The 23,363-nt window shown below is 36.7% G+C and overlaps 3 protein-coding genes across 3 annotated transcripts in view; 1 reads left to right on the forward strand and 2 right to left on the reverse strand.

The window, feature by feature from the left end:
* On the reverse strand, positions 1–4,110 carry LOC100371931 (3-beta-hydroxysteroid-Delta(8),Delta(7)-isomerase-like). The gene is made up of 4 exons (XM_002738323.4): positions 3,727–4,110; positions 1,862–1,898; positions 1,173–1,315; positions 1–1,031 (listed from the first exon to the last, which is right to left on the reverse strand). The coding sequence occupies exons 1-4, from the start codon at positions 4,031–4,033 to the stop codon at positions 814–816; spliced, it is 705 nt and encodes a 234-aa protein (XP_002738369.1). The 5' UTR covers positions 4,034–4,110; the 3' UTR covers positions 1–813.
* Positions 4,111–4,576: 466 nt separating this feature from the next.
* The window catches only part of LOC102806639 (ubiquitin carboxyl-terminal hydrolase BAP1-like), a 32,177-nt gene continuing 13,390 nt past the window's right edge, over positions 4,577–23,363 (forward strand). Inside the window, exons 1-5 of the mRNA XM_085496832.1 lie at positions 4,577–4,700; positions 14,522–14,551; positions 19,774–19,961; positions 20,830–20,949; positions 21,433–21,637. Coding sequence (XP_085352958.1) covers positions 4,667–4,700; positions 14,522–14,551; positions 19,774–19,961; positions 20,830–20,949; positions 21,433–21,637 — 577 coding nt within the window. The 5' untranslated portion in view covers positions 4,577–4,666. The remainder of the gene's footprint in view (positions 4,701–14,521; positions 14,552–19,773; positions 19,962–20,829; positions 20,950–21,432; positions 21,638–23,363) is intronic.
* On the reverse strand, positions 10,426–11,387 carry LOC146747524 (uncharacterized). Its single transcript, XM_085496619.1, has 3 exons — positions 11,121–11,387; positions 10,599–10,791; positions 10,426–10,447 (listed from the first exon to the last, which is right to left on the reverse strand). Exons 1-3 carry the CDS (start codon positions 11,350–11,352, stop codon positions 10,426–10,428), a joined length of 447 nt encoding a protein of 148 aa, XP_085352745.1. The 5' UTR covers positions 11,353–11,387.

Raw genomic sequence — 23,363 nt, forward strand, 5'->3', positions numbered from 1 at the left:
TTCATTTCTCTACACTGTATTTATTAATATATTCCGACATTACCATTTCTGAAATCACTATCTCATCACACTCTGTATACATATACATATACATTCACCAGGATTTATTTGAAACATTTTGCACTGTGTACAAGTATTATTTACAGAAATTCTCCTCTGTACGCTCCATAAGGGCTTTGGATTTTGTAAAGGTTGTGAAAAATCTTATCCAACAGAATCCTAAAATCAAATTTAGAAGAGCCTCCTGAAATAAAGTGAAAGCACTTTGAGCGTTTATAAAAGTGAAATGTATGTTTGATTTGTTGATTAAACATCACAACCTTCAGAGTAGGCTAGCTTCAGTATTCCATATTTCAGGATTTGTCTCCAAAGCAACAAATTTTATCGTTTTTCATAGTGAACACAACTTGAATAATCAGTGGGAGCTGTTGTGCATATAATACAAATCAATTAAAATTAAAATCTTGATTATGTTTAACATTCAACTTACTGGTATCTAAAACTATGTGGGAAAATCAGTGTATTGATAAAAAGATGTTTTCAGTAAAAATAACATTCAAGCAGAAAGAATATGGGCATTAAAACCCACTTTGTTTCTAATTAGTCTCTTCTCTTCACTACTGTGAGCATCGTAAATAGTTCAGTTAATACACTGATGTTAAATATTTATTAAACATATTTAGTACATATTACTTTAATTAAATATACAAGTGACAGTGGTGACTAATGTTGAAATCAATGATCACAGAAATAAAATAAAATTAAAGTCTCCTTCATAACTAACGACTGAAGATGTAAATTTCATTCATTTTTCTACTTCCTCTTCTTGCTATTTTTGCCTTTTGTGTTCTCCGCATCACGCGCTGCTTGTGCCCCGATGAGATGACTGGCCGCTTGTACGATCATGCAGAATGGTATTACCATCCAGAACATGTTCAGAAACACAAAGTAGAACCAGAAGTATAGAGGGTGCCACATTTTACTGTGAATGAACCCATCTCTGACTTCAGTGACGAAATACAATGTACAACCTGCAAGTTCAGAAGACTGTATTTTATTATGGCGCCCTCTGTGTCAGATTTTGAGACCAAAGTTGAACATGTGATTGCGATGACTGAAAATATTTGTTGTCCTGGATTGAATCAAATATTTCTTTATTGATGTATACTTACCATAAAGCTGACCCATGGATACTAACATCTGTGCTACATAGCGGTATGACTTTCTGTTTAATAAGGCATACGCGACAAGAAAACATCCGGGACCTTCAAACCACGCCGTGATGTTCTCCATGCACACAGTAAAGTTGTCAGAGCTGTCAAAAACAATAACATATTTGTAAATTACTAGATGAAATGATTAAATTGAGTCAAAATTCTTTCAAAATGTTAATGAGATTACGTCACTTCTCGACTGTCATTCACAACTAACCTAGGTGGTCAATTTTGATAACTGTAATTTTTACTAACTACTAGTATTTGAAACTTATACCGAATGAAAACAACTCAAATAACTTTCTCCTGTACTTGAATGGTAAACTGACATTTTCTCAAATATTTGCACTATGATAAATAAAATTAGATTGCAGATTGTTGTTCATTCAGTTCATATTGGCTTTTTTGAAGTCCATGGGCATGCACTGATAAATCACTGTAACTATAGAAACACATATCCAAAAAATACACAAATGTATACATGTATAATACTTTTTATTATTTGTTTAATCTCGTATTTTTGTAATCAATACTGAAAAAAAAACCCAATGATAACTCCCATGTTACCAAGTGTATACGTTTCTTTACATCATTGTTATAAGTAACAGGACTACAAAATGGACTACGATGAAAGTACCAAAACTTACATAATATAACGACTATCTCCTTTTCCATATTCCTTCCCTATATGGATGAGAATAATAAAATACTTATAAATGTTAGGAACTATGTTCTCACTAGAAAAAATTATTATTAGTGTCCAACTTTCTCTTTTTTCTTTTTTTAAAAAAAAAATTTAAATATATTTTTTTTAATTATTATTTTTGTTTATCTATGACAATTTTATTTTGTTTTACTTGGTGATATTAAGTTTACAATATATAAGGAACTTAATAATGGCAAATAAAACCAAGAAAATATTCATAAATAAGTAAAAATAACAATAAAGAAAAGAAACCTACATCAAATTTTAATCAGATTGTAATAAAATAGTTTATTTTCACTTGGAATTAACTTTCGCTATTTTCACTGAAGGAATGATTCAGTGAAAATAAAATCCAGCAAATATACCTTTTTTCATCTATTTTGCATTCATCTCGTCAATAATCATACAAAACACCTAAACACCTAAATCGTCTTTTCAGCAAAAATTAATTCCAGCTTAAATAAAGTATTTTACAGTACTCCTTGGAACATTGTCATCAGTGTTTGTTTTGACTTCGGCATTTTACGGTAATCTTAAGTTGAATACCCATAACTAGAGTACAGTAAAAACAGTGAGTGGGTGAAACCATTGCACACTCAGATTCAAACACTGTGAGTGGGTGAAACCATTGCACACTCAGATTCAAACACTGTGAGTGGGTGAAACCATTGCACACTCAGATTCAAACACTGTGAGTGGGTGAAACCATTGCACACTCAGATTCAAACACTGTGAGTGGATGAAACCATTGCACACTCAGATTCAAACACAGTGAGTGGGTGAAACCATTGCACACTCAGATTCAAACACAGTGAGTGGGTGAAACCATTGCACACTCAGATTCAAACACAGTGAGTGGGTGAAACCATTGCACACTTAAATTCAAACACAGTAAGTGGATAAACCATTGCAAATTGCTCAGATTCGAAAACAGTGAGCGGATCAAACCATTTCAGATTCAAACACAGTGAGTGGGTGAAACCATTGCACACTCAGATTCAAACACTGTGAGTGGGTGAAACCATTGCACACTCAGATTCAAACACTGTGAGTGGGTTAAACCTTTGCACACTCAGATTCAAACACACTTGAAGAAGAAGAAGAAGAAAGATAGAGGAGTTTGAGGCACTTTTTTGAAAAAAAAATGATTAAAACAAATGATACATTTGCTGTACCCTGCCTTTATCTGCTCTGCACTCTAAAAAAGCATATCATTTGTGTGACATTTGTTGACCGTTTTCGCAGTCACTCCCTTGTCAAACATGTGACCAATGGTCATTGTTCAACATATAGTTATGTTGCCATGGTTACAAAATAAGTGAAGGGGGAAATTTGTTGCAAGTAAAATTATGATACTCTTGATTGTTCAAGGCCATTTTTTGTACCCATGTTTGTTTTGAAAGTTAAAGTTCAAAATGTTTTGGTTGAACTGGTTACACTGTGCACTAACTGATGCCAGAGTGTAGAATCTGTGATTGATAGAGGGACTGTGGTAGAATCAAATCATAGAGGCAGCACTACGTTTTTGATTATCAAATTCAGTAACCAGTTTTGAGATCACTGTGTATTTATAGATGCATGTATATATACATACATTTCTTGTATTAAATTATTTGTGCACATGTTTTGTATGGTTTATTAGTCCTTCTAGTAATCAGTACTGATTCTACGGGACTTTAGGTATTAATTAGCATATTATTATACCACTCCCCCAATTGTAATGGTCCAATCTTAAAACATGATTGAACTTTGCCCATAAGTTACCAGCATGCTAAAATTAAATTTGCAGCATTTACTAGTACTTACATAATTGCGACAGTATATTTTGGTCACCGGCTATAACGCTGTGGTAAATACCAAAATATCCCTCCAGAACAGAATGTATACATCCACATAGCGCGAACCAACAAATGACAAGTCGTTGAGAAATTGAAATGGGCAATCTTCGCTTCAGCGTACCACTGTATAACCATGTTGCAATGAACACTACGGCAAATGTACCGAAGACGGTGATCAGCAATTGAACCTGGGATAATTCATTGGCTTTAAAATGCGGTATTAATAGATCTCTGGGATAGTATGGATGTGAACTCGAATTATCTGTTTCCTCCATTTTTAAGCGTTAAAATAAAAACTACGGCGATTGTGTCGTTTATAGATACCCTTTTAGGGGCGCACTTGATTGGTGGACAATCTGTCGAACGACGACCTTATCTTTTCTAACTCAGGGAGTCTATTCGACCATTCCATTCAGTTAAAAATAACCAGGGCCTGAAAATAATGTAACATATACAAGTAACATTCTATATATTGTGATACGTGGCCGCTTACAGCTATTAATATTTGTTATTATAAAATATAGTTTATTTTAGTTTGGTTACAATTTGTTTACTAAATAGATTGCAGAACACACAATTAAAATGGAACGACCCGCGGAACTACTTGCGTCAGGGCCCGGTATGGCCACCTTCCAGATAAATCAGGGCTTTGTTTAGTTAATTCTTTATTCGGATATCCAATAAAGCCACATTGATGGGAATATTTTATTTATTTAATTCTATCTGTTACTGTTGGCAGTTTGCGTCACACCGTGTTTCTGTTTCCTATTGCCGATTTCATAATAACCCATTGTTCTTTATTATCGTCAACTTAAAGGGTCAGTTGTCGGCGGTCGGTGTTTTGTGTTCACCATGTCATCGTGTGAACGAATTTGAGTTTTTGATGAAAAAAAGCACTGCGATTCGAGATGAATCGCTGGCTTGAGTTAGAAAGTGATCCAGGTATGTCACCACCCAGTCTGCTTTGAAAATAACAATAGTGTGCCACGTTCAGACCGTGTGCTCAACGATCGAACAGCGCGCTATTTTCAAAATGGCGCATTTGAGAATAGTTACCGGTACTTCTGTTTCACAGTTACACGTAATACTGCGTGTAACCAGGTATTTAATAACCGTGATGTAATTGTGAAACAGAGGCATCTGCGTACAAGATCGTATGTCTGAGGTTAGGATCACCGTAGATCCGTAGTGCCCGAGTTACACAATAATTTAATGGACGTACTATTAATTGTGGCCACATGGAGAGGAAGGAATGATTCAGTTAAAATAAAATCCAGTGTATAAAAAGCAGTATATACTTTTTTTCTTGTATTTTACATTCAACTCATCGAAAAGCAATGAAAGTAAACTTCATACAAAACAGCCAAAATGCCTTTTCAGCAAAAATTAATCCAGCTAAAATAAATTTAAAAGTTAAAATTTTACAGTATAAAAGAGAGTATGAAAATAAATCTATATACATGTACTTAAGGTAGAGATGCAGTTTATTTGGCTTCCTTTTTAATTGAGTAATTAGACAATGAAGATGGTATTATATATCCAACATGTTATATATTTTCTGAAAGCTTATTATACAAACTTTGTAAAACTTGTCTTTATTTTAAATATCCAGAATGCGTTTTTGATATTGGGTCAAAAATATGCTTTTTTGGACAAAAGTGGTTTAAAAAAAATTAGCTTAAAAACTTCAAGTCCAATTGTGGGTAAAATTACATCACTGGATACCTTGGTATACTACTAATTCAAATGCGTCCACTCATCTCTCTAACGACTTTCAAAGTCGCACAGCATGACCTCAAAGTTCACTCTTTTCTATTTTTGCATAATTTATATATCCATGTTAATTGCGGACTTGTTATTTTTGTTCCACTTGCCGTAATAAACTGTCCGGACGCATTTTGAAGGGGGAACACCTTGTCAATAATGTGTGAAAATTTCGAGGCAATTGGCCAAAGCGTCTATCAGCTATTTTAATTTAAAACCCAAGAATTCACCAAAAATAGAAGACGAGAAAAAGGCCAATTTGCATATTTGCGCGTTAAACCGGGAATTACTGCTTTGTCATACTTTGTCATACTTTCTAGACTATTGAAATTGAAAATTGACGTATAGACATAGACATTTTATGTAAAATCGTTGGACCAGAACAACTGCTCTTGAATATATAAATCAGAAACACGTCATTCATACCAGTGTTTTGATGGGGTCGGTAAAAACACGTGGCAATGCCCAGTAATTATGACGTCATCTCATGAATTATTAAACAGGGGGCGGTCCTAGGAAGGTGACCTTTTATCACGATCAAAACATCATGGCTTCTCTTCGATGTATTTTCAATAAAAAATCTACGAGTATTTCAGAGCCTATGGTTTACCGTGAAGAGTACAAAGTGGGATATTAAATTATTTATCCTTGATGATTTTTATGTAGTATATTGAGAACCAACTCCAGGAAGCGAACGCACAATAATGAATAATCGCGTAATCCTAGAATCGAAACGCGAGGCACAGAAGTTTTGTTCATCGTTTCCAATCCCATTTTTCCCACTGCAACATATTTGTTAAAAGAAATATTTGAATTATGTTCGTTTTTTAAGGAGGCATTTTTTTATTTTTCCGATTTTGGCAACGCCTTATTCAGGGATTTTCTAAGACAGTCGCAGACAATCAGCGCACGGATGTACGTACAAAACATGCTGTTGTACTACCGGCGACGGTCGCCTGCAAGAAGAGAGCTCCAGCTCCTAACGTAAAAGTTTTAAAATTTCGACCGGTTTTAAATAATTAGTGTTGGAAATCTGACATGTTTTAAGAGTGCAAAATTAAGGTGCATTTTCGAGCGGTCGAATTTTTCTGAATAGAAATCGGCAAATGAAAAAAATAGGAGTGCTAAACAGTGTGCTTCGCTAGTTTAAAAAAATGGAATGTCCGTCAAATTGACGTAAACTTCCCCATTTTTCACGGAAAAAAGGAAAAAAGGTCGTGGCCGAGTTGCAGGCTAAAAAACTCAAAAATCAAAACAAAATCATCAATCAGTAAGTAATATGACAAGGAAAACAAAACATCACACGCGGAGAAGCGGTCAGCGCGTCAAAAGAGTTGTTACCGTAAGTTACCTCTCTCTGTGATTTATTTTTCATTGAAATTATTTGGTTGTTTTCAATTAATTTTATCGTACCTCTGCAATTTATTTTAGCATTGTCAGTTGTTTGCTTCATTGAATTAAACGGAGTTCGTCCGGTTGCAAACAAAGCTGTCTCGCACCACCTAGCAAAACTTGCGAATGATCGTAGTAGAGGTATCCATTGGACAAAAGATACACAAAAGTTTGTATCTCCCCGACCCAGTGCAATATATCCGGTTAGAATCAAAGCTCACGTGTCCCTTATTTGAGGGACCAGATTCTGCCGTAAATTCAGGATGGGATTTAGAAAAAAAATAAAATGGGACTTTTAAGGTGTATTTTGGCGTCATTTTCGGATATTTCAATCATTCCTGATGCCTAAAATATAGTCTAAGTTTTACCGTAGTCATTGACGCATATTCAAGAGTATGATGTTTATTGTGACTAGCGTGAATGGGTAAGCTTCGTTTCGACAATGAGCAGTTATCACTGTAAACAATGTTAAATTATTCTTCACATGCTCAGTTTATTTTTTGAGAACAATTATTTAAAAATAAAATCTCTCAGTCAATCAGAAACTCGGATTCATGCCTTCAGGGCAAGTCATGTTTGGACGCTCACATCAATTTTGTTTTTCGTTCGGTGAGCTGATGCCTTCAGTGTAGCTTTTGCCTCTTTCGACATAGAAATCATCTGAATCTTCTTTCTACCTCTCTTTCTTTTCACACCACGCATAATGTAATGATAAAAATTAGGAAAAAACACTGAGGAAATATAATGTTTGGTTTGCTAGCGAGCGAGAACTGATTTGAGAATAATTGCACATGCGCGTGAATTGAATGAACTATGACCCGTACAATCTCGATTTGCATATTGTCAATCAAAGGTCCTGTTATTTGGTTACTCATGCAAATTAGGCAATTGGACATAAACATTGCCACGTGTGAGTGTTTTTTATTTTTAACCAGAAAATAAACAGCAATTTTAACGGTGTTCCAATAAGAATTCATTGGTCAAATTTTCACAGAATGTTCTTTAGATAAAAATTTATATAAAAAACGAAAAAAACTATTTTTGATTGAAATTCACAAATAAACTGCATCTCTACCTTAAAGAGTTTGAGAATGTTACAATTCTGGTCTATGGACAGTGCTGAGTTCTTTAAGGTGCGCTAGATTAAGGATGGTATATACGTTTTTTTTGCTTTGAAACCCAAAATTCTACTTTTTCGTATTTTTCAATGCTGGACTACAAGGAGCAAACACTCAGTAGGCAAAAAAGTGAATTGGATGTTTTTATAGGGTGTAAAAATCAATTTTTGTTAATTAAAAACAAAAGCACATGTCATTGTTTTGAAAGCTATGTTTTAATTAATCAGCCAAAGACATAATAGACAGATAATTTGCATAATAGTCACCACCCATAGCAAATATAAACAGTCTCTTGCAGTCTCTTGTTTTTGCCGTTTTCTCGGTTAAACAAAACAGCGATTTACAACAACTTGCAGGCCTTTGATCTTTACAGCAACTGCAGGCCTTTGATCTTGAGTTCTAATTGGCGCATTATATTAATTTTTCGCACAGACCCTCTTCAATATGTTCCCTCTCAAGCGGCCCGAGGATTTTTCTATTTTTAGTCCCCGTTCGGACGCAGTCACAATCAAACTTCACACATACATCATACATGATATTATACATATGCACATCAATTTGTTTCACGATCTGATTCAAGATGGCGGCCATTTTTGTGCTAAAAATCATTAAAATCAAGTATTTCTCGGCTGTTTACGGATGGATTTTGTTCAAACTTGGTATATACATTAGACATTATAAAACCTTGATGCACATCATTTTGTTTCACGGTCTGATTCAAGATGGCCGAATGGCGGCCATTTTTGTGCTAAAAAATCCTAAAAATCAAGCATTTCTCGGCTGTTTACAGATGGATTTTGTTCAAACTTGGTATATACATTAGACGTTATGGGACCTTGATGCAAATAATTTGGTTTTTCAGCCATTTTGTTTTAATGAATGTGGCTCTCGTGCCATATCTCTGACTTGCTTTCACTGATTATATTCAAATTTTAAATATTCATTATACATGATGTCATAGATAGACAGATATATTGGTTTGACGATCCTATTCAAAATGGCCAAATGATGGCCATTTTTGTGCTAAAAAATCATCAAATATCAAGCATTTCTGGCATTTATGGATGGATTTCGTTCAAACTTGGTACATATATTAGAAATTACAGGTTCCTGATGCACATCATTTATTTTCCAGATCGGATTCAAAATGGCTGTCTGGCGGCCATTTTGTTTTAATGAATGGGCTTCTAGACCCATATCTTCGATTTGTTTTGACTGATTATATTCAAATTTTTAATTTTCATTATACATCATGTCATAGATAAACAGATATATTGGTTTGACGATCCTATTCAAAATGCTCGAATGGTGGTCATTTTTGTGCTAAAAAAATCATTATATATCAAGCATTTCTGGCATTTATGGATGGATTTCGTTCACTTGGTACATACATTTGACGGGTTCCTGATGAACATTTTATTTTTCAGATTGGATTCAAAATGGCTGACTGACGGCCATTTTGCTTTAATGATTGGGGTTCTAGTGCCATATCTCTTAAATGCTTTGACTGATTATATTCAAATTTTATATATTCATGTTATATATATACATGTATTCAAAATGGCTGATTTTGAATGCTGTTACAAAGCAATATCTCTCAATATGAACAAGTACTTGTTTGACAATCAGATACAAATGTCAATCATTTTAATGTTAAAAAATCATATTCCTGACATAGTTATATTCCAGCTATATTACTATAAACAAAACTATATATCTTAAATTTGATAACTAACGAGGACTGTGCCATGCATTGCTTGTCCTATTTGTTTCGAAATTACATTCTAATTTCTGAATACTGGAAAGAACCAGATCGCATTGTTTTTTATTTCTTCTCAAACTTTTTAGTCCCCGTTCGGACGTAGTCCGAAAACGGGGACTTATGTTTTGCCCTCCGTGCGTCCGTGATCACCTGTATCTCGAACATGCATGGACCGATTAAGTTCAAACTTCACTCATACATCACACATTATATGGGACATATGCACATGCATTTTTTTCATGATCCGATTAACGATAGCCGAATAGCGGCCATTTTAAGGCCGAAAATGCATCAAAATCGCACATTTTCACCATTCCGGACCCGGATCTCAGTTATGCATGGACGGATTTTGTTCAAATTTAGTAAATACATTAAACATAATAGGACCTTGATGCACGTCATTTTTTTTTTTTGGATCGGGCTTGAAATGGCCGACTGGCGGCCATTTTGTTTTAAAGAATTCAGTTCTGGATCCGTATCTGAGACATGTCTGGATTGATCGAGTTCAAACTTCACACACACAAGGTACATCATGTCACAAATATGTATGTGCATTTGTTTCATGATCTCATTAACGATCAGTGTTCTCCCCAGAAAAATGTCTCAGAGTGGCGGCTAATTTGCATATAATTTACATAATCATTAGCATATGTCTGGAGATAAAGAAAACAATAATGACAGGCTTGCATGGATGAAATTGTGTCTTTATTTTTTAACAAATTTATGTAGAAGATTAAATGAATCTGCTGCTGTGTGATTTCTATGTAATGTTGATTCTTCGGACTTTCATGGAAGCCCAGTGACCTGCGGCTTTTCAGAACGCCGTGATTTTCTTTGCTTCCCACTTCTAATGACATGGCCTTCTTGTGCATCTTCGAGTGTGCGTGTTTATCGATAGCATATTTCGTAATATTTATACATGGCATAGAATCCCATATCAAAGAACTATTTCTGGATGTTTTTAAGTTGAATTTTCCACATATGTGACACAGCATTCCTAAAAGATAAGAAATAGGAGCGAATCAATACTTGTATTTAAAAAATATCGTCACGATCAACACGAAAATAAACAAATTGCCGCAATTTTGAAAAGTCGCTAAACTAAAAAATTGCCACGATAAAATTTACCCAACTATTTCAAAACACAATACTAGTATTAGTTATTTTGATAAATCGTAGCCAACAATTTTTGAACTTCCAGAAAGAAAGTCGTTTCCAAAAAAATGTTTCGACGATCGGCAAAAAATGAAGCCATACAAAAGTTTACTAAACTAGGTCAAAATACGCTTCCAAGTAAAACGCTACAAATAAATCCTTTTTTTTTACCTTTGCCATCGGATGTTTCTCTCAGCCACGTATATTTTGTTGTCCATTGTGCATCAAATCCAGACTTTCTTTTTTTTGCACCTTTCGTTGTAACATCATCTTGGACACGTTTAGTACCACTGCCGACAGGGGTACCGGTGACCGCGTTGCTGGTGGGTTTATCGCTCGCAACCAGGGGCCCAGCAGGGCGTTCTACGCGGAACCACGACGTAATATTTCTGCTGTTTGACATCGTTGCTTCTTCAAGCCGAATATGCTACTGAGAAAATGCTCACTATTACCCCCAATTAAATAGGGCGAAAGTGTTTATTGTCGAAGTACGAAGCTGTATTAGTCCATTGTCTTTGCGTAATCACTGACATCTTTCCATTCACACCTGATTTGGCTCACAGTAACGGACGCTGATGACGCTGACTAACAGATTCGCAGGTGTATTTACAAGCTAAAACAAAGAGTAACAGGAAATGCCACAGAGTAGCGGGCAATCTCTCAGAGTAGTGGGCAATCTCTCAGAGTAGGGGCATAAATAATAGAGTAGCGGCCCCACTACGCTAAAACGCTTTAGGGAGAACACTGACGATAGCCAAATAGCGGCCGCTTTAAGGCCGAAAATGCATTGAAATCGCACATTTTCACCATTCCGGACCCGGATCTCAGTTATGCATGGACGGATTTTGTTCAAATTTGGTACATACATTAAACATAATAGGACCTTGATGCACGTCATTTTTTTTCCCCGGATCAAGTTCAAAATGGCCGACTGGCGGCCATTTTGTTTCAAAGAATTCAGTTCTGGATCCGTATCTGAGACATGCCTGGATTGATCGAGTTCAAACTTCACACACACACAAGGTACATCATGTCACAAATATGTATGTGCATTTGTTTCATGATCTCATTAACGATGGCCAAATGGCGACCGCTTTAAGGCCGAAAATGCATTGAAATCGCACATTTTCACCATTCCAGACCCGGATCTCAGTTATGCATGGACGGATTTTGTTCAAATTTGGTACATACATTAAACATAATAAGACCTTGATGCACGTCATTTTCTTTTTCGGATCATGTTCGAAATGGCCGACTGGCGGCCATTTTGTTTTAAAGAATTCAGTTCTGGATCCGTATCCGAGACATGTCTGGATTGATCAAGTTCAAACTTCACACACACATGGTACATCATGTCACAAATAGATATGTGCATTTGTTTCATGATCCGCTTAACAATAGCTGAATGATGGCCATTTTAAGGCTGAAAATGCATCAAAATCACGTATTTTCACAATTCCGGAACCGGATCTCAGTCATGCATGGATGGATTTTGTTCAGATTTAGTGCATATATTGAACATAATATAAGCTTGATGCATACCAATTTTTCTTCGGATCAAGTTCAAAATGGCCAACTGGCGGCCATTTTGTTTTAAAGAATTTAGTTTTCGATCCATATCTCGGACATGCCTGGACAGATCAAGTTCAAACTTCACATACACATCATACATTATGTCATACATGTGTCTGTGCATTTGGGCCAGTCCTTTTAAGGTCAAAAATTCACAAAAATTGCACATTTTCACCATACCGGAACTGAATCTATGTCATGCGTGGGCAAATTTAGTTTAAATTTATTTTTTGGATTGTGTTGAAAATGGCTGACTGGTGGCTATTTTGTTTTACTGAATGCAGTTCAACATTCATATTGTTGCTGCTTTGAATGTATATGTCACTCAAAAACGGAACGGGGACGTGTCATTGACAATGACTTGTTGTTTCATGTAGATATATATCTCAATCAACGCGGAATGGTGGTGAGCGTCGTCTCAAAAACTGGTTTGTTGCCAATCTTCTACTAAATTCGTTTATTCATTGGTTCAATTATTTTTTCACCGAAAATGGCTTTCTGTGTTTACACAGAGATCATGTGACTATACACGTCCATACATACACTATCTTGTTGATTTCATATCCAGTGTGAAATAGGCTTTCCATCAATATATAGCTTTGTGTGGTTCAGTAAATATTTTATATGAAAATATCAGTTTGGAAAATCAATACCAAAAACGTATACAGCATGCTTAAACCCTAATCCTTTAAGGGATAGATGCAGGTTTGTCGGCACTTGGTAATATTAGCAAAATTCTTTCTGAGTGAATGTTTATGCAAATTATCCATTATCTCCACACTTCAGTTCGGATGTCATCGTCCAAGAATGCAAAGCTTTAAAAATAAGACCAGTCATTCTTTTGTTCATGAAGACCTCGTCAAATAGTGTGAAAAGTCAAATTGACAAAAACCATAAGAGCTAATTAATTTTCAATCTCTCTGACCAAAACACGAACAGAGATAATGCCAGTTTTATGACAGTGACTTTTATCGTCCACAAAAATGCCAAAATCCACCATACACCGACACTTGCTATAAAAATAAATTATTTACAATTCGATGGAAACTGACGAAAAATCTGCCAGGTAGTCACAACCTTGCGTGAAATCTGTCATGATGTTGTGTTATCAATTCCACTGAGGGAGGGGAACAATGGATTACATAAGGCCGATGAGATATTCATACAGTAATATAAACATAGCGGTTGAGTGTAAGTTTACCTTTCCTCAAACCTTTAAAAAAATACTATGTATGACTATGACGCAGTTTCTCAAGATCTCAAAAATACTATTCCAGTTTCAGTTAGACGACCTGATTGAAATTGGCATAATATTCGCAGTTTTTACTCCTCAACCGCTCAAACGCTGATGAGACAATTTCGTTGGCCTGAATTGAGGGTCAAAATGTCTTGGAAAAATGCAAGAAAGTTTGGGAAATGGTCTGGAAAAGTCTCTTGGTGTTATTGACCCTGAGTTGGTAAATGAGCAAATCAAATCTTATGATCAACAGTATTCCACAACAATAATGAGTGTGCGTACGCAACACAGTACTTTCTATTGCTTTCACAGGTTTTAGCTATTCACTTTTTTCGCTTGTCCTTTTTAGTGTACGTCCCGAAGTACGCAACACAGTGCTTCTCATTTGCTGTCACTGGTCTTGGCCCTACATTTTCCTCGCTTGTCCTCTTCCGTGTGCATCCTGAAGTATGCAACACAGTACTTTCCATTGCTGTCACAGGTCTTGTCATTCCACTATTTGCGCTTGTCCACTTTTTGTGGAAAATTTTTTGATTCTATTGCTGATGCTGTCCAACATATGATAAAGAGGTTATTCACTGCTATAAATACCAGAGCGTGTGGAATTTTCTCAAAGCAGTATTTATATTTGTTCCCTCGACACCATATGTTATCTCCGGTATTAGCTGCAAATATCCTCTTAAGTACCGGTAGTATCCCATCCAGGTCAACTGACATTTGTATTTTCTAAATTTACTTTATCGATGTATCTTTCCTCTTACAGGACTCTTCACTCTTCTCGTTGAAGATTTTGGTGAGTGTTTTACCTTTTTGTGTAATTAATTCTTGGGTAGTAAGGTTAGAAACCTCCTGTAACAAAACTAGAGCTGAAATTCAGATTGTTGCTGATTGTTCAAATAAAAAGTAGCAGGCTTAAGCATAGACAGAAAATAAACAATTGAAGTATTAATGTTCATTTATGTCACACCTACTCCAGTAAGGGTGTAGAGTTCAATAGGAGATTTTGCATTAGACTTGCATACAGTCTTTTGTTTTTTTCAGTAAAAGTATATAAATAGCGAAAGCCGGGTTACTGCGAAATAAACAAGAGACTTGTGACCCTTGCAAGGGTTCCCCTGCAATTAATATTAATGAGCATATTGATGACGTCATAAATTTGAACAAATTCTACTTTCCATGAGCAGACCAGTACCAGCTTAATTAGATACCTACATATCTGGTATAAATAGAAAATAAAAAAAAAAAAATTAGTGTTGAAATGGCAAATTTGGTAATTTTAAACAGTTAAAACTTGGTGCATCAGAATAGGAAAAGGTGTATAAAAATAAAACAGTAGTACCGGGTATTCTTCTCTTCACAATAACCTTCACTAGCATAAGAATACTGTAAAATCTGTATTAGAAACCGTGGCTTCTATTAAAATGGTACAATGCAACAATGGGGATGCGGCTTCTATTAGAGCATCTACACATATGAGAATGTTTGGTTCTTAATTATTCAAAAAGAATGGGTGTGACTTCTATTAGGGATGCAGCTTCTAATACAGATTTTACGGTACTTTCTATTGTTTGAGCATAGTAATTTGCATAGAAGTAAATAATTTTGTGTTCATTTGTGTCCAATACCACAAAATCACAACACAATGTAACTTGTTGGGATACAGCGACAGGTGTATCCCTTTTCCGGTCAGGGGAGTTTCACGCTATCAGGTTAAGTCGTTGAAAAACGGTCATGATTCAATGCACTCCAGTAGCCAGCATCTGTGCATGCTATCCTGCCAGACATTTTTGCAAAAATAGGCCATAGTTAACAGACTGTATCGACCACAGTTTTCACATTTTTTGCAATCTGTTTGCATACACACTTCATTACCACCATGGACAACAATTTCTCGTATAAAAAAAATCACCGTTTTATTTCAATACACATTTTTTACTGTCGTTAAGTAACGATGTTTTGCCCTTTGTACAGTCTCAATAAACACGTGTTAAACATTGAAATAAATATTGCTTAATTGAAAACACATTACAAGCAAGTACAAGGTCACTACATGAATGCAAGTTCGAAGTAAGAAGAAAAAAAACGCGTGAGTATGGGGATATTTGGGACATGTACGGAGGAAAACGTGTTTGACGTACTCGACCCGTTAGCGTACATTTCAAATTGCAACGTATATTCAACGACTTGAACTACATGTGTAACATATTACAACGTACTTTCCGTGACTTAACTGATGTTATATTCAAGCTCTAACGTATATTAACCGACTTGACCGTATGACTAAGTCCACACTTACAACGTATATTTAACGACTCAAACTGAGACTGAAACGAACGAGAACGTAACTGCAACGACTTGATCGGGGTTACCTTCACACGGCAACGTATATTCACCGACATGACCACATTAACCAACTAAATATTTCAACGTATATTTAACGACTTGAAATAAAACGAACTAGCGAGAACGTAACTGCAGGGACTTGGCGTGTATATATACTCACGCAGAAACGTATTTCCACCGACTAGACCCGATGAACTATCCTGACATTAAAACGTATAAACACCGACTGAGCATGAAACTAAATTAACGATAACGTATTTTCACCAACTCAAACTATTGTACAGTTCGTGACGCTGTAATAAGTCCCAAATTTATTTGTTGTACGCCTTTCTTAGTCGTCCACCCCGGCGGGCTGCTCCCATGCGTCTGCCTGATGTCGAGGGCTGCTCTTCCGTACTTCGTGTTTGTGTTCCCACGGTGCGTTTTCCCCTCAGTGCCATGTTGTGATGAAAAGCAGCGAAACATTCGCCCGCGTGAAGGTGAACTTTACAAATTGGGCATCCTTTTGATGTTTCTGATAATCGGCCACTCGCAGTTTTTCTCCCGTCCTTGCTGCACTGCTTACACGATTTTTGACGCCCTGATAGTCTGCATATTTCGTGCGAATCCATGTTTTCACTACGAATAAATGACGTGTTACTTGGAAGAGAGCCAACTTCTCTTATGGATTTTTGAATTCTACTCGAGTGTCCACCAATCAGTTGTTTACCTGTGCGGATATTGAAGAATTTGTGCGTTACTTTAGTCGTGCGATTCAATGCCTTGAAACATTCATAAGCATTGACCAATGCAACATCTATGAGGTAACAGGCCATGTAGATCCACCAACGATTGTTTTTTCTGCCCGTGTGATAGTATTTTCGCCTTTGGTTAGAACGATCCACGCCACCCATGTGATGTCTGTAACATTGTAACGATACAGGCACGTGTCTCTCGTCATCTACTGCTTCTGCCGACGTAGCCAGTGGGGGATAGACTGTATTTAAAATCAATATTTGCGCGCTGTCATCCTGGTATGCAGTAATATTGATAGTGTCGTCCGGTCTAGTTGCTGCTTTCATTTCACCAATTTTCAATTTCAGCTTCTTGCTTTTCCCTTCAGGAATTAATTGCGGCGGCATGGTTTTCCGATTTCGTCTGCTAAAACTACCGACCATGTACACTTTCTTGTCTTGTAATTCAAGGGCTGTGTTAACTGACGTAAAAAGCGAATCACAGAAAAGAATATGGTTTTTTTCTGTGAAGGGCTGTAGCAACCGGTGTGTTGTCTTCTTGATTGTCCCAGTTTCTTTCTTTCTCCCCTCAATTGTAGTTTTATATTTCACCCCCAAATATGGTTCAAAGTTTGCAATGTAAGACGTTGTCGAGTCGCACACCTGCCATATTTTGAAGCCATCACGGTCGGGTTTGTGGGGCAATCTCTGCTTAAACTTGGATCGTCCTTTGAATCTAATCATACCCTCATCAATCGAAATTTCCTGTCCCATCTGGTAGTATCGCCGACAATTTTCGAGTACGGGTTTCAGCCACGGGTTGATTTTATACAACGGGTCGGCCTCTGATCGTTGACGGCGACGTTCAATGTCAGGATCCCGCCGTGGGTCATTTACTCGATCAGCTAAATGAAAATAACGCATTAGCATTTGAAATCTGGCTCGAGTCATTACTGATGCAATTCCCATGTTCTGCAGAAAGGGGTCACTCGACCAATAATCGTCGATTGCTGATTTGTGATCAACACCCATACATATCATCACACCAAAGAATGCTTGCATTTCACTGAAATTTGTATTACGCCAGCGGGCATTTAATTTTTTTGCAATATTCCACCTCACGAGCATATGAAGGCAGTTCGAAAGTTGGTCCAGGTTCGGGTTCAAAAACTGGAATAGTAAATATATCGCCGTCTTCCTCCGTGGCCATTCTCCATTCACCAGTGCCGGAGGCAACATAATCGAATGTAGCACCAATTTCTGTGTCAGATTCAATTTCAATGTCGCTATCGAGTACAGGTGGGTAACGTTGCTCTAAAAAATCGTCATTCTCAGCACGATCTTCATCGATTTCTGAATCTGTATCGTCGTCAGTTGCAACTATGAAGTCATCTGGTATTTTGTGTCGTAGCTCACCCGTTTTTTCGTCCAATACAAGTTCATCATCACGCGTGTCCATTGGCGATGCGTGTGCATACACAACACGTTTTTTAATAGTTTGTTTTTCGGGGAAACTCGCAAGTGTTGATTGTTCTGTATCGCATACATTTTCTTGTACCATTTCTTTGGTGACATCGACGTTTTGTTGCGTACTCGCTGGGTCGATATGTTCAGGCCCCTGCTTTTCTGCGTTGGCAGTTGTGGCGGATGTCGACGGTTCCGAATCGCAAACATTGTCTTGCAAAAATTGTATCACATCTTCGACGGCACGTTGTATTTCAGCGTGACCAACTTCCGTTTCTTCGGCATCTGCTTTGTCGGCAGCTGGCGATTCAACCACTTTACGGTTCGTCTTCGATTTACGTTTGCCTCCTGGTTTGCCCCTGCAGTCCTTCAAACGGTTTTCTTCTGTAATCGCATGTTCATTGACAGAGGAGACAGTCTCCGACTTGCGTTTGTTCTTATTCTTTTTACGCCTTTTCTTGAGTGGACTATTATCACTGGTGTCCGTGGTACGCTCGGCTGGTAACTCACCGACATCAAATGTTTCCTTTGCTTTGGATTTCTTTCTTTTTCCACGCTTTGCTGGTGAAAAATCTGTCGTGTCAATGTCAAACTTATCACTCCCCGTGCCACTGCACGATTGACGCGTTTTCTTCAGTTTCCTTCTTGCCTTCATAAAACACTTTCTATCTGTATAGGACGGCATATTAACGTAAGTGTCGGAAAGGAGGCACACAGCGAGTCTGGGCTTTATCTCACTTTCTTCGGCCATATTTATACTGAACGACCAGATGTCCACAAGACTGCATCTCCCCACAATTTGAATATTTATTGTTATGTAAATAAATATGTTATTTTTTCGAACACGGATTGGTTACAATTTGCATACACATAAAATTGCATATGCTAGCTCAGACGGTGAAATCACGTGGACTTTAATATTTCCCACCAGCTGTCCCGGTCATTTTACGTTGGTGATTGCCGACATTCCAAGCTCAGCCGTTGGAATCCGTTATGCTATTCATTCTAAGTGCCGGGACTATTTGCCAAGCTGGTCAAAATACGTTACTACCGTTATAACCGTGAATCGTGTCGTTCAAATACGGTTGTAATGCTGCAGTTTGCAATGTGGTCAAGGCGTTTTTTTTACGTCGTCGCAAACGTCGCGTTGCGACTGTAAAATAGTGAAATGAGCAGACAAGAGTATAGAATTACATTCTTTATTACTTGGTTAATTTATTTGACTTGGCGTAATCGAAAACAAATTCTCTCCCTCCATAATTTCGCAAGTGTAAAATATCAGGTTCCGTACAACGTATTATAAACGCTTGACCGTCTGAGCAACCTAAATAGCAGGCCGTTTTTCAACGACTTAACCAGTTAGCTAGCTGGAGTGGGAGATTCTAGCATACCCATATTGACGGCGGTTTTTCACCGACTTGACCGGAAAAGGGGTATAGTATTACTTCCTGGAAGCATACATCATATTAATTATCAATTTGATTTTGATATTTAGGGGTCAAAGGTGTGAAAGTTGAAGAGATTTATGATTTGCAGAAACCAATTGAAGTTCCTGTGTATGGATTCATATTCTTATTTAAATGGATTGAAGAAAGACGATCTCGGAGGAAAGTACAACCGCTAACAGAGGAAGCATTTGTGGATGATGAATCCATTGTGAACGATTTATTCTTTGCACAGCAGGTATACATCAATCAGTGTTTCTATAAATTGCGCCCTCTAGTGACATAAATGGGTTTAAGATGTCATTAACTGCATAGATATTGTTTTGATCTGTAGTCCCCTGTCAATACAAATGTTTTTTAGGGAGATTTATTGGAATTGTCAACATTTTTATTCTCACATTTACTGTGTTTGGTTTATTTTACTTCTTGATTAGTATTGTATATTTTGCGAGCGCCCTGTTTTATTCATGGACATCAAAAGTCCATTTTCTTCATATTTAATGCAAAACATGATATAGCCCAGGGATTATGTAGGAGTTTTCAAGTAGTGAATCTTTATGATATTATGGAACTAAACAGACACAGTATCCTTAGGACGAAGGTACGTCACAGAACGTCCTATTTTGCTAAGGCGTGCACCTCTGTACCATGTATTTTTATGGGCTCTGTGCAAGCTGCTGTGAAACGCCGATCAAAGAGAAAAAGATGAAGTTAAGAAAACAGCATAAACGCAACTTTGAATTTATGTTGCACATCCAAGGGTAATCTTTTTACACTATTCAGGGGAGTTTCAACAATTATCCCAAAGTACAGTTTTCTGGGTGTTTTCGGCCTTTGATTTCACCGTCATGGTTGCCAGGTGGTGAAAATACGTGGTTAATTATGATCAGACCTGGTTTCTATTTGCTCCTGTAGTTTAGGAGGTAGTTTTAATTCAGCACTTTGGCATTGCTAGGACTTTGATTGACTACCTTCTGATTGTCATACCATGATACACTTGGTTGACTCAGGTGTGAAAAGTTGTCTGTTGTATTTCATTTGAATTTTTCAAGGTGTTTTTGGTTTTAATTTGTAAATACTAAAGTTTTGAATAATTTTTCTTTCAGTTAATTCCCAACTCATGTGCAACACATGCACTCCTCAGTGTGTTATTAAATTGTTCAAGTTTAAATTTAGGAGCGACCCTCACAGAGTTCAAAGAGTTCACGAAGAATTTTAACCCTGAGGTAAGGTTGGTGTATATGCATTGCCTGCATTCATAAGGGTTTATATGGATTCATAGTGTTGATAAATGTCAGTGATGATCGTGCCATCTCAATTATTCTGATTATCAGCATGTGGCTGAATTGGATGACATCCAAGTGCACAGGGGCCATCTGAGACAATCCTAGCATAGCTTTAGTTTATGTTTATGCTTATGTTTATGCTTATGTTTATAGCTTAGTTTATGTGATTGCATCATAGTCGAACGTAGCATTAACAATATACTGTAAAAGACTTTTTTTCGCTAGGAATTTATTTTTGCTGAAGGAGTTATTCAGTGAAAATAATATCCAGCGAATATACCATTTTCCTTTATTTTACATTCAACTTGTCAAAAATCAGTGAAATTAAATTTCATACAAAACACGTATCTAAAAATTTTACAGTAAGTGAAACAAGAAGCCGCAAGGTTTAATGACTGTTTATTGTTGGATTATATTTTACAGAACAAAGGGTATGCTATTGGTAGCATGCCACAGTTAGCAAAGGCTCATAACAGCCATGCTAAACCAGAGCCAAGGCAGATACCAGAGAAGCAGACTGGTGTGTCTACAGTTAGAACGATGGAAGCTTTTCATTTTGTGAGTTATGTACCTATCAAAGGAAGATTGTTTGAATTGGATGGTTTAAAACCATATCCTATAGACCATGGTGAGTTGCAGTGTATATTGGGTTGAGTTTGCACTGATTGCCTGGATTGAGGACAGCAATACCTGATATTTTTTTGTAGACAAGTTTCATGTTCTTCGCTGCGTTTGAACTGTATGAAATGATTTTTTGGGGAAAAAGATTGCAAAAATAATATAATCATTATGTCTTCTATTTTGTATTTTGCTGATAACAATTATTGGCATTATTTACATTTATTGTTTGCTATTTTTAGTACTAATCTCTCTAATGCATTTCAAAGGGCATCAAGGCAACATATCTTAATTGCAAATCAAGATCTCATTGGGACTTATTTTTGCCCGCCTCAAGAAAAACAGTGCAATTACAAATAAGATATACCGTTAAAATCCTATTATAAACCGCGGTTTATATGACAATGTATAAAATAAAAAATTGGGATCAACAGCTCAAGTTTGGGGTGCGGTTTATATTAGGTACATATTGCAATCACTAAATGGGCATGGTAATTTTTTTCCCACATCACTTGCACAAAACAAACAATACACGGTACAATCTTTTGAATATAAGCTTACTCCAATTTAGATGTCAGGGAAGAGTGATAAGCATCATGTCACAAAAAAACTGTTCACATGAAAAAAAAATACTCTGTATATTTAATGTAATATGCATTTATTTTTTTAATTTTCTTCATAACGGAAAGTATATTTTGACAGGAGTTTCAAATAAAAGCAAACATTAATGCATTGCTTAGTAGAAAATGATCATGGTACAGCACTAAAAAAGTATGGTACCGTGGGTACGGTAACGCAATCCGGCCATGCTTCGGCTCACAAGTGAATAACTTACTTGTTTTCGAACTGTTGAAATTGTTGATTATTACTCCGTAGTGATTATAACAACGCACGAAAAATAAATTCTTTGAATTGTTATCAAATGCAAGTAAAATTCAACTTAGTTTCACCGTAAGCGAATTATTTCGGTCACATGTAAATGATCGAAGCGATACCACTTCCTCTATGTAGTTTGAATGCACACGAGACATTATTTGACCGGGTAGGTCAAGTCGCTAATTAACCAATCAAAATGCTGGATGGTGCCACGTGTTCAAATTACCTTAGTTCATTTAAATATGTTAATGACAGGTCACCGACTTCATGGTGAAAGAAACCCGGAAGCTTTTTACCGATAATGTAGTGCGATCTTTTGGCTTTGATTTCCATGGGAAAACGACATGACTTTTTTTTTAAATCAAGAAATTAGTTGTTTTCGAAAGATAAACTGAGCATTGAAAAAGAATTTAACAGTTTTTCGGTGAGAACAGCTCATTGTCGAAAACTTGCGACGTATTCATAAGGAGTATTGACAAAAGTTGTCACAAGACAAAAGCAGTTTCACTGCGTGTTTGACATCCTAACACTACTGAACAATAAAGAGGTGTGAATAATTTTAGGCACGTTGTCAAAACAAATGAATAGGACTAGAAACAATGTACCAGCTGGTTGAAACAAAGTCGGTCACGGACATGTTGAATTGGGGGTGCGGTTAGTAATAGATACTTTTCATGTTTTCAATTTTTGTTGAGAACTCTTTAACACTGAAGCCGAAATCGGGGGGTGCCGTTACTATTAGGTATGCGGTTTATAATAGGATTTTAACGGTAGTCTTTGATGCCTCCATAAGGTTCAAGCTTCTTCCTGTCTACTCTTTTCAGAGTGAAAAAGTTCCAAAGTAGTACATGTTTGTATTT

This window comes from Saccoglossus kowalevskii, chromosome 3, assembly GCF_978046115.1.
Source record: "Saccoglossus kowalevskii chromosome 3, keSacKowa6.1, whole genome shotgun sequence".
NCBI lineage: Eukaryota > Metazoa > Hemichordata > Enteropneusta > Harrimaniidae > Saccoglossus > Saccoglossus kowalevskii.

Coding starts and splice junctions, on each gene's coding strand:
- LOC146747524 (XM_085496619.1), bottom strand. CDS start 11,352: ATGTCAAACAGCAGAAATATTACGTCGTGGTTCCGCGTAGAACGCCCT. Junction 10,792..11,120: donor AGAAACATCCGATGGCAAAG/GTAAAAAAAAAG, acceptor CTTATCTTTTAG/GAATGCTGTGTCACATATGT. Junction 10,448..10,598: donor GGCGTTCTGAAAAGCCGCAG/GTCACTGGGCTT, acceptor CTTTATCTCCAG/ACATATGCTAATGATTATGT.
- LOC100371931 (XM_002738323.4), bottom strand. CDS start 4,033: ATGGAGGAAACAGATAATTCGAGTTCACATCCATACTATCCCAGAGAT. Junction 1,316..1,861: donor GGAGATAGTCGTTATATTAT/GTAAGTTTTGGT, acceptor TGTTTTTGACAG/CTCTGACAACTTTACTGTGT. Junction 1,032..1,172: donor ATCCATGGGTCAGCTTTATG/GTAAGTATACAT, acceptor CTGAACTTGCAG/GTTGTACATTGTATTTCGTC.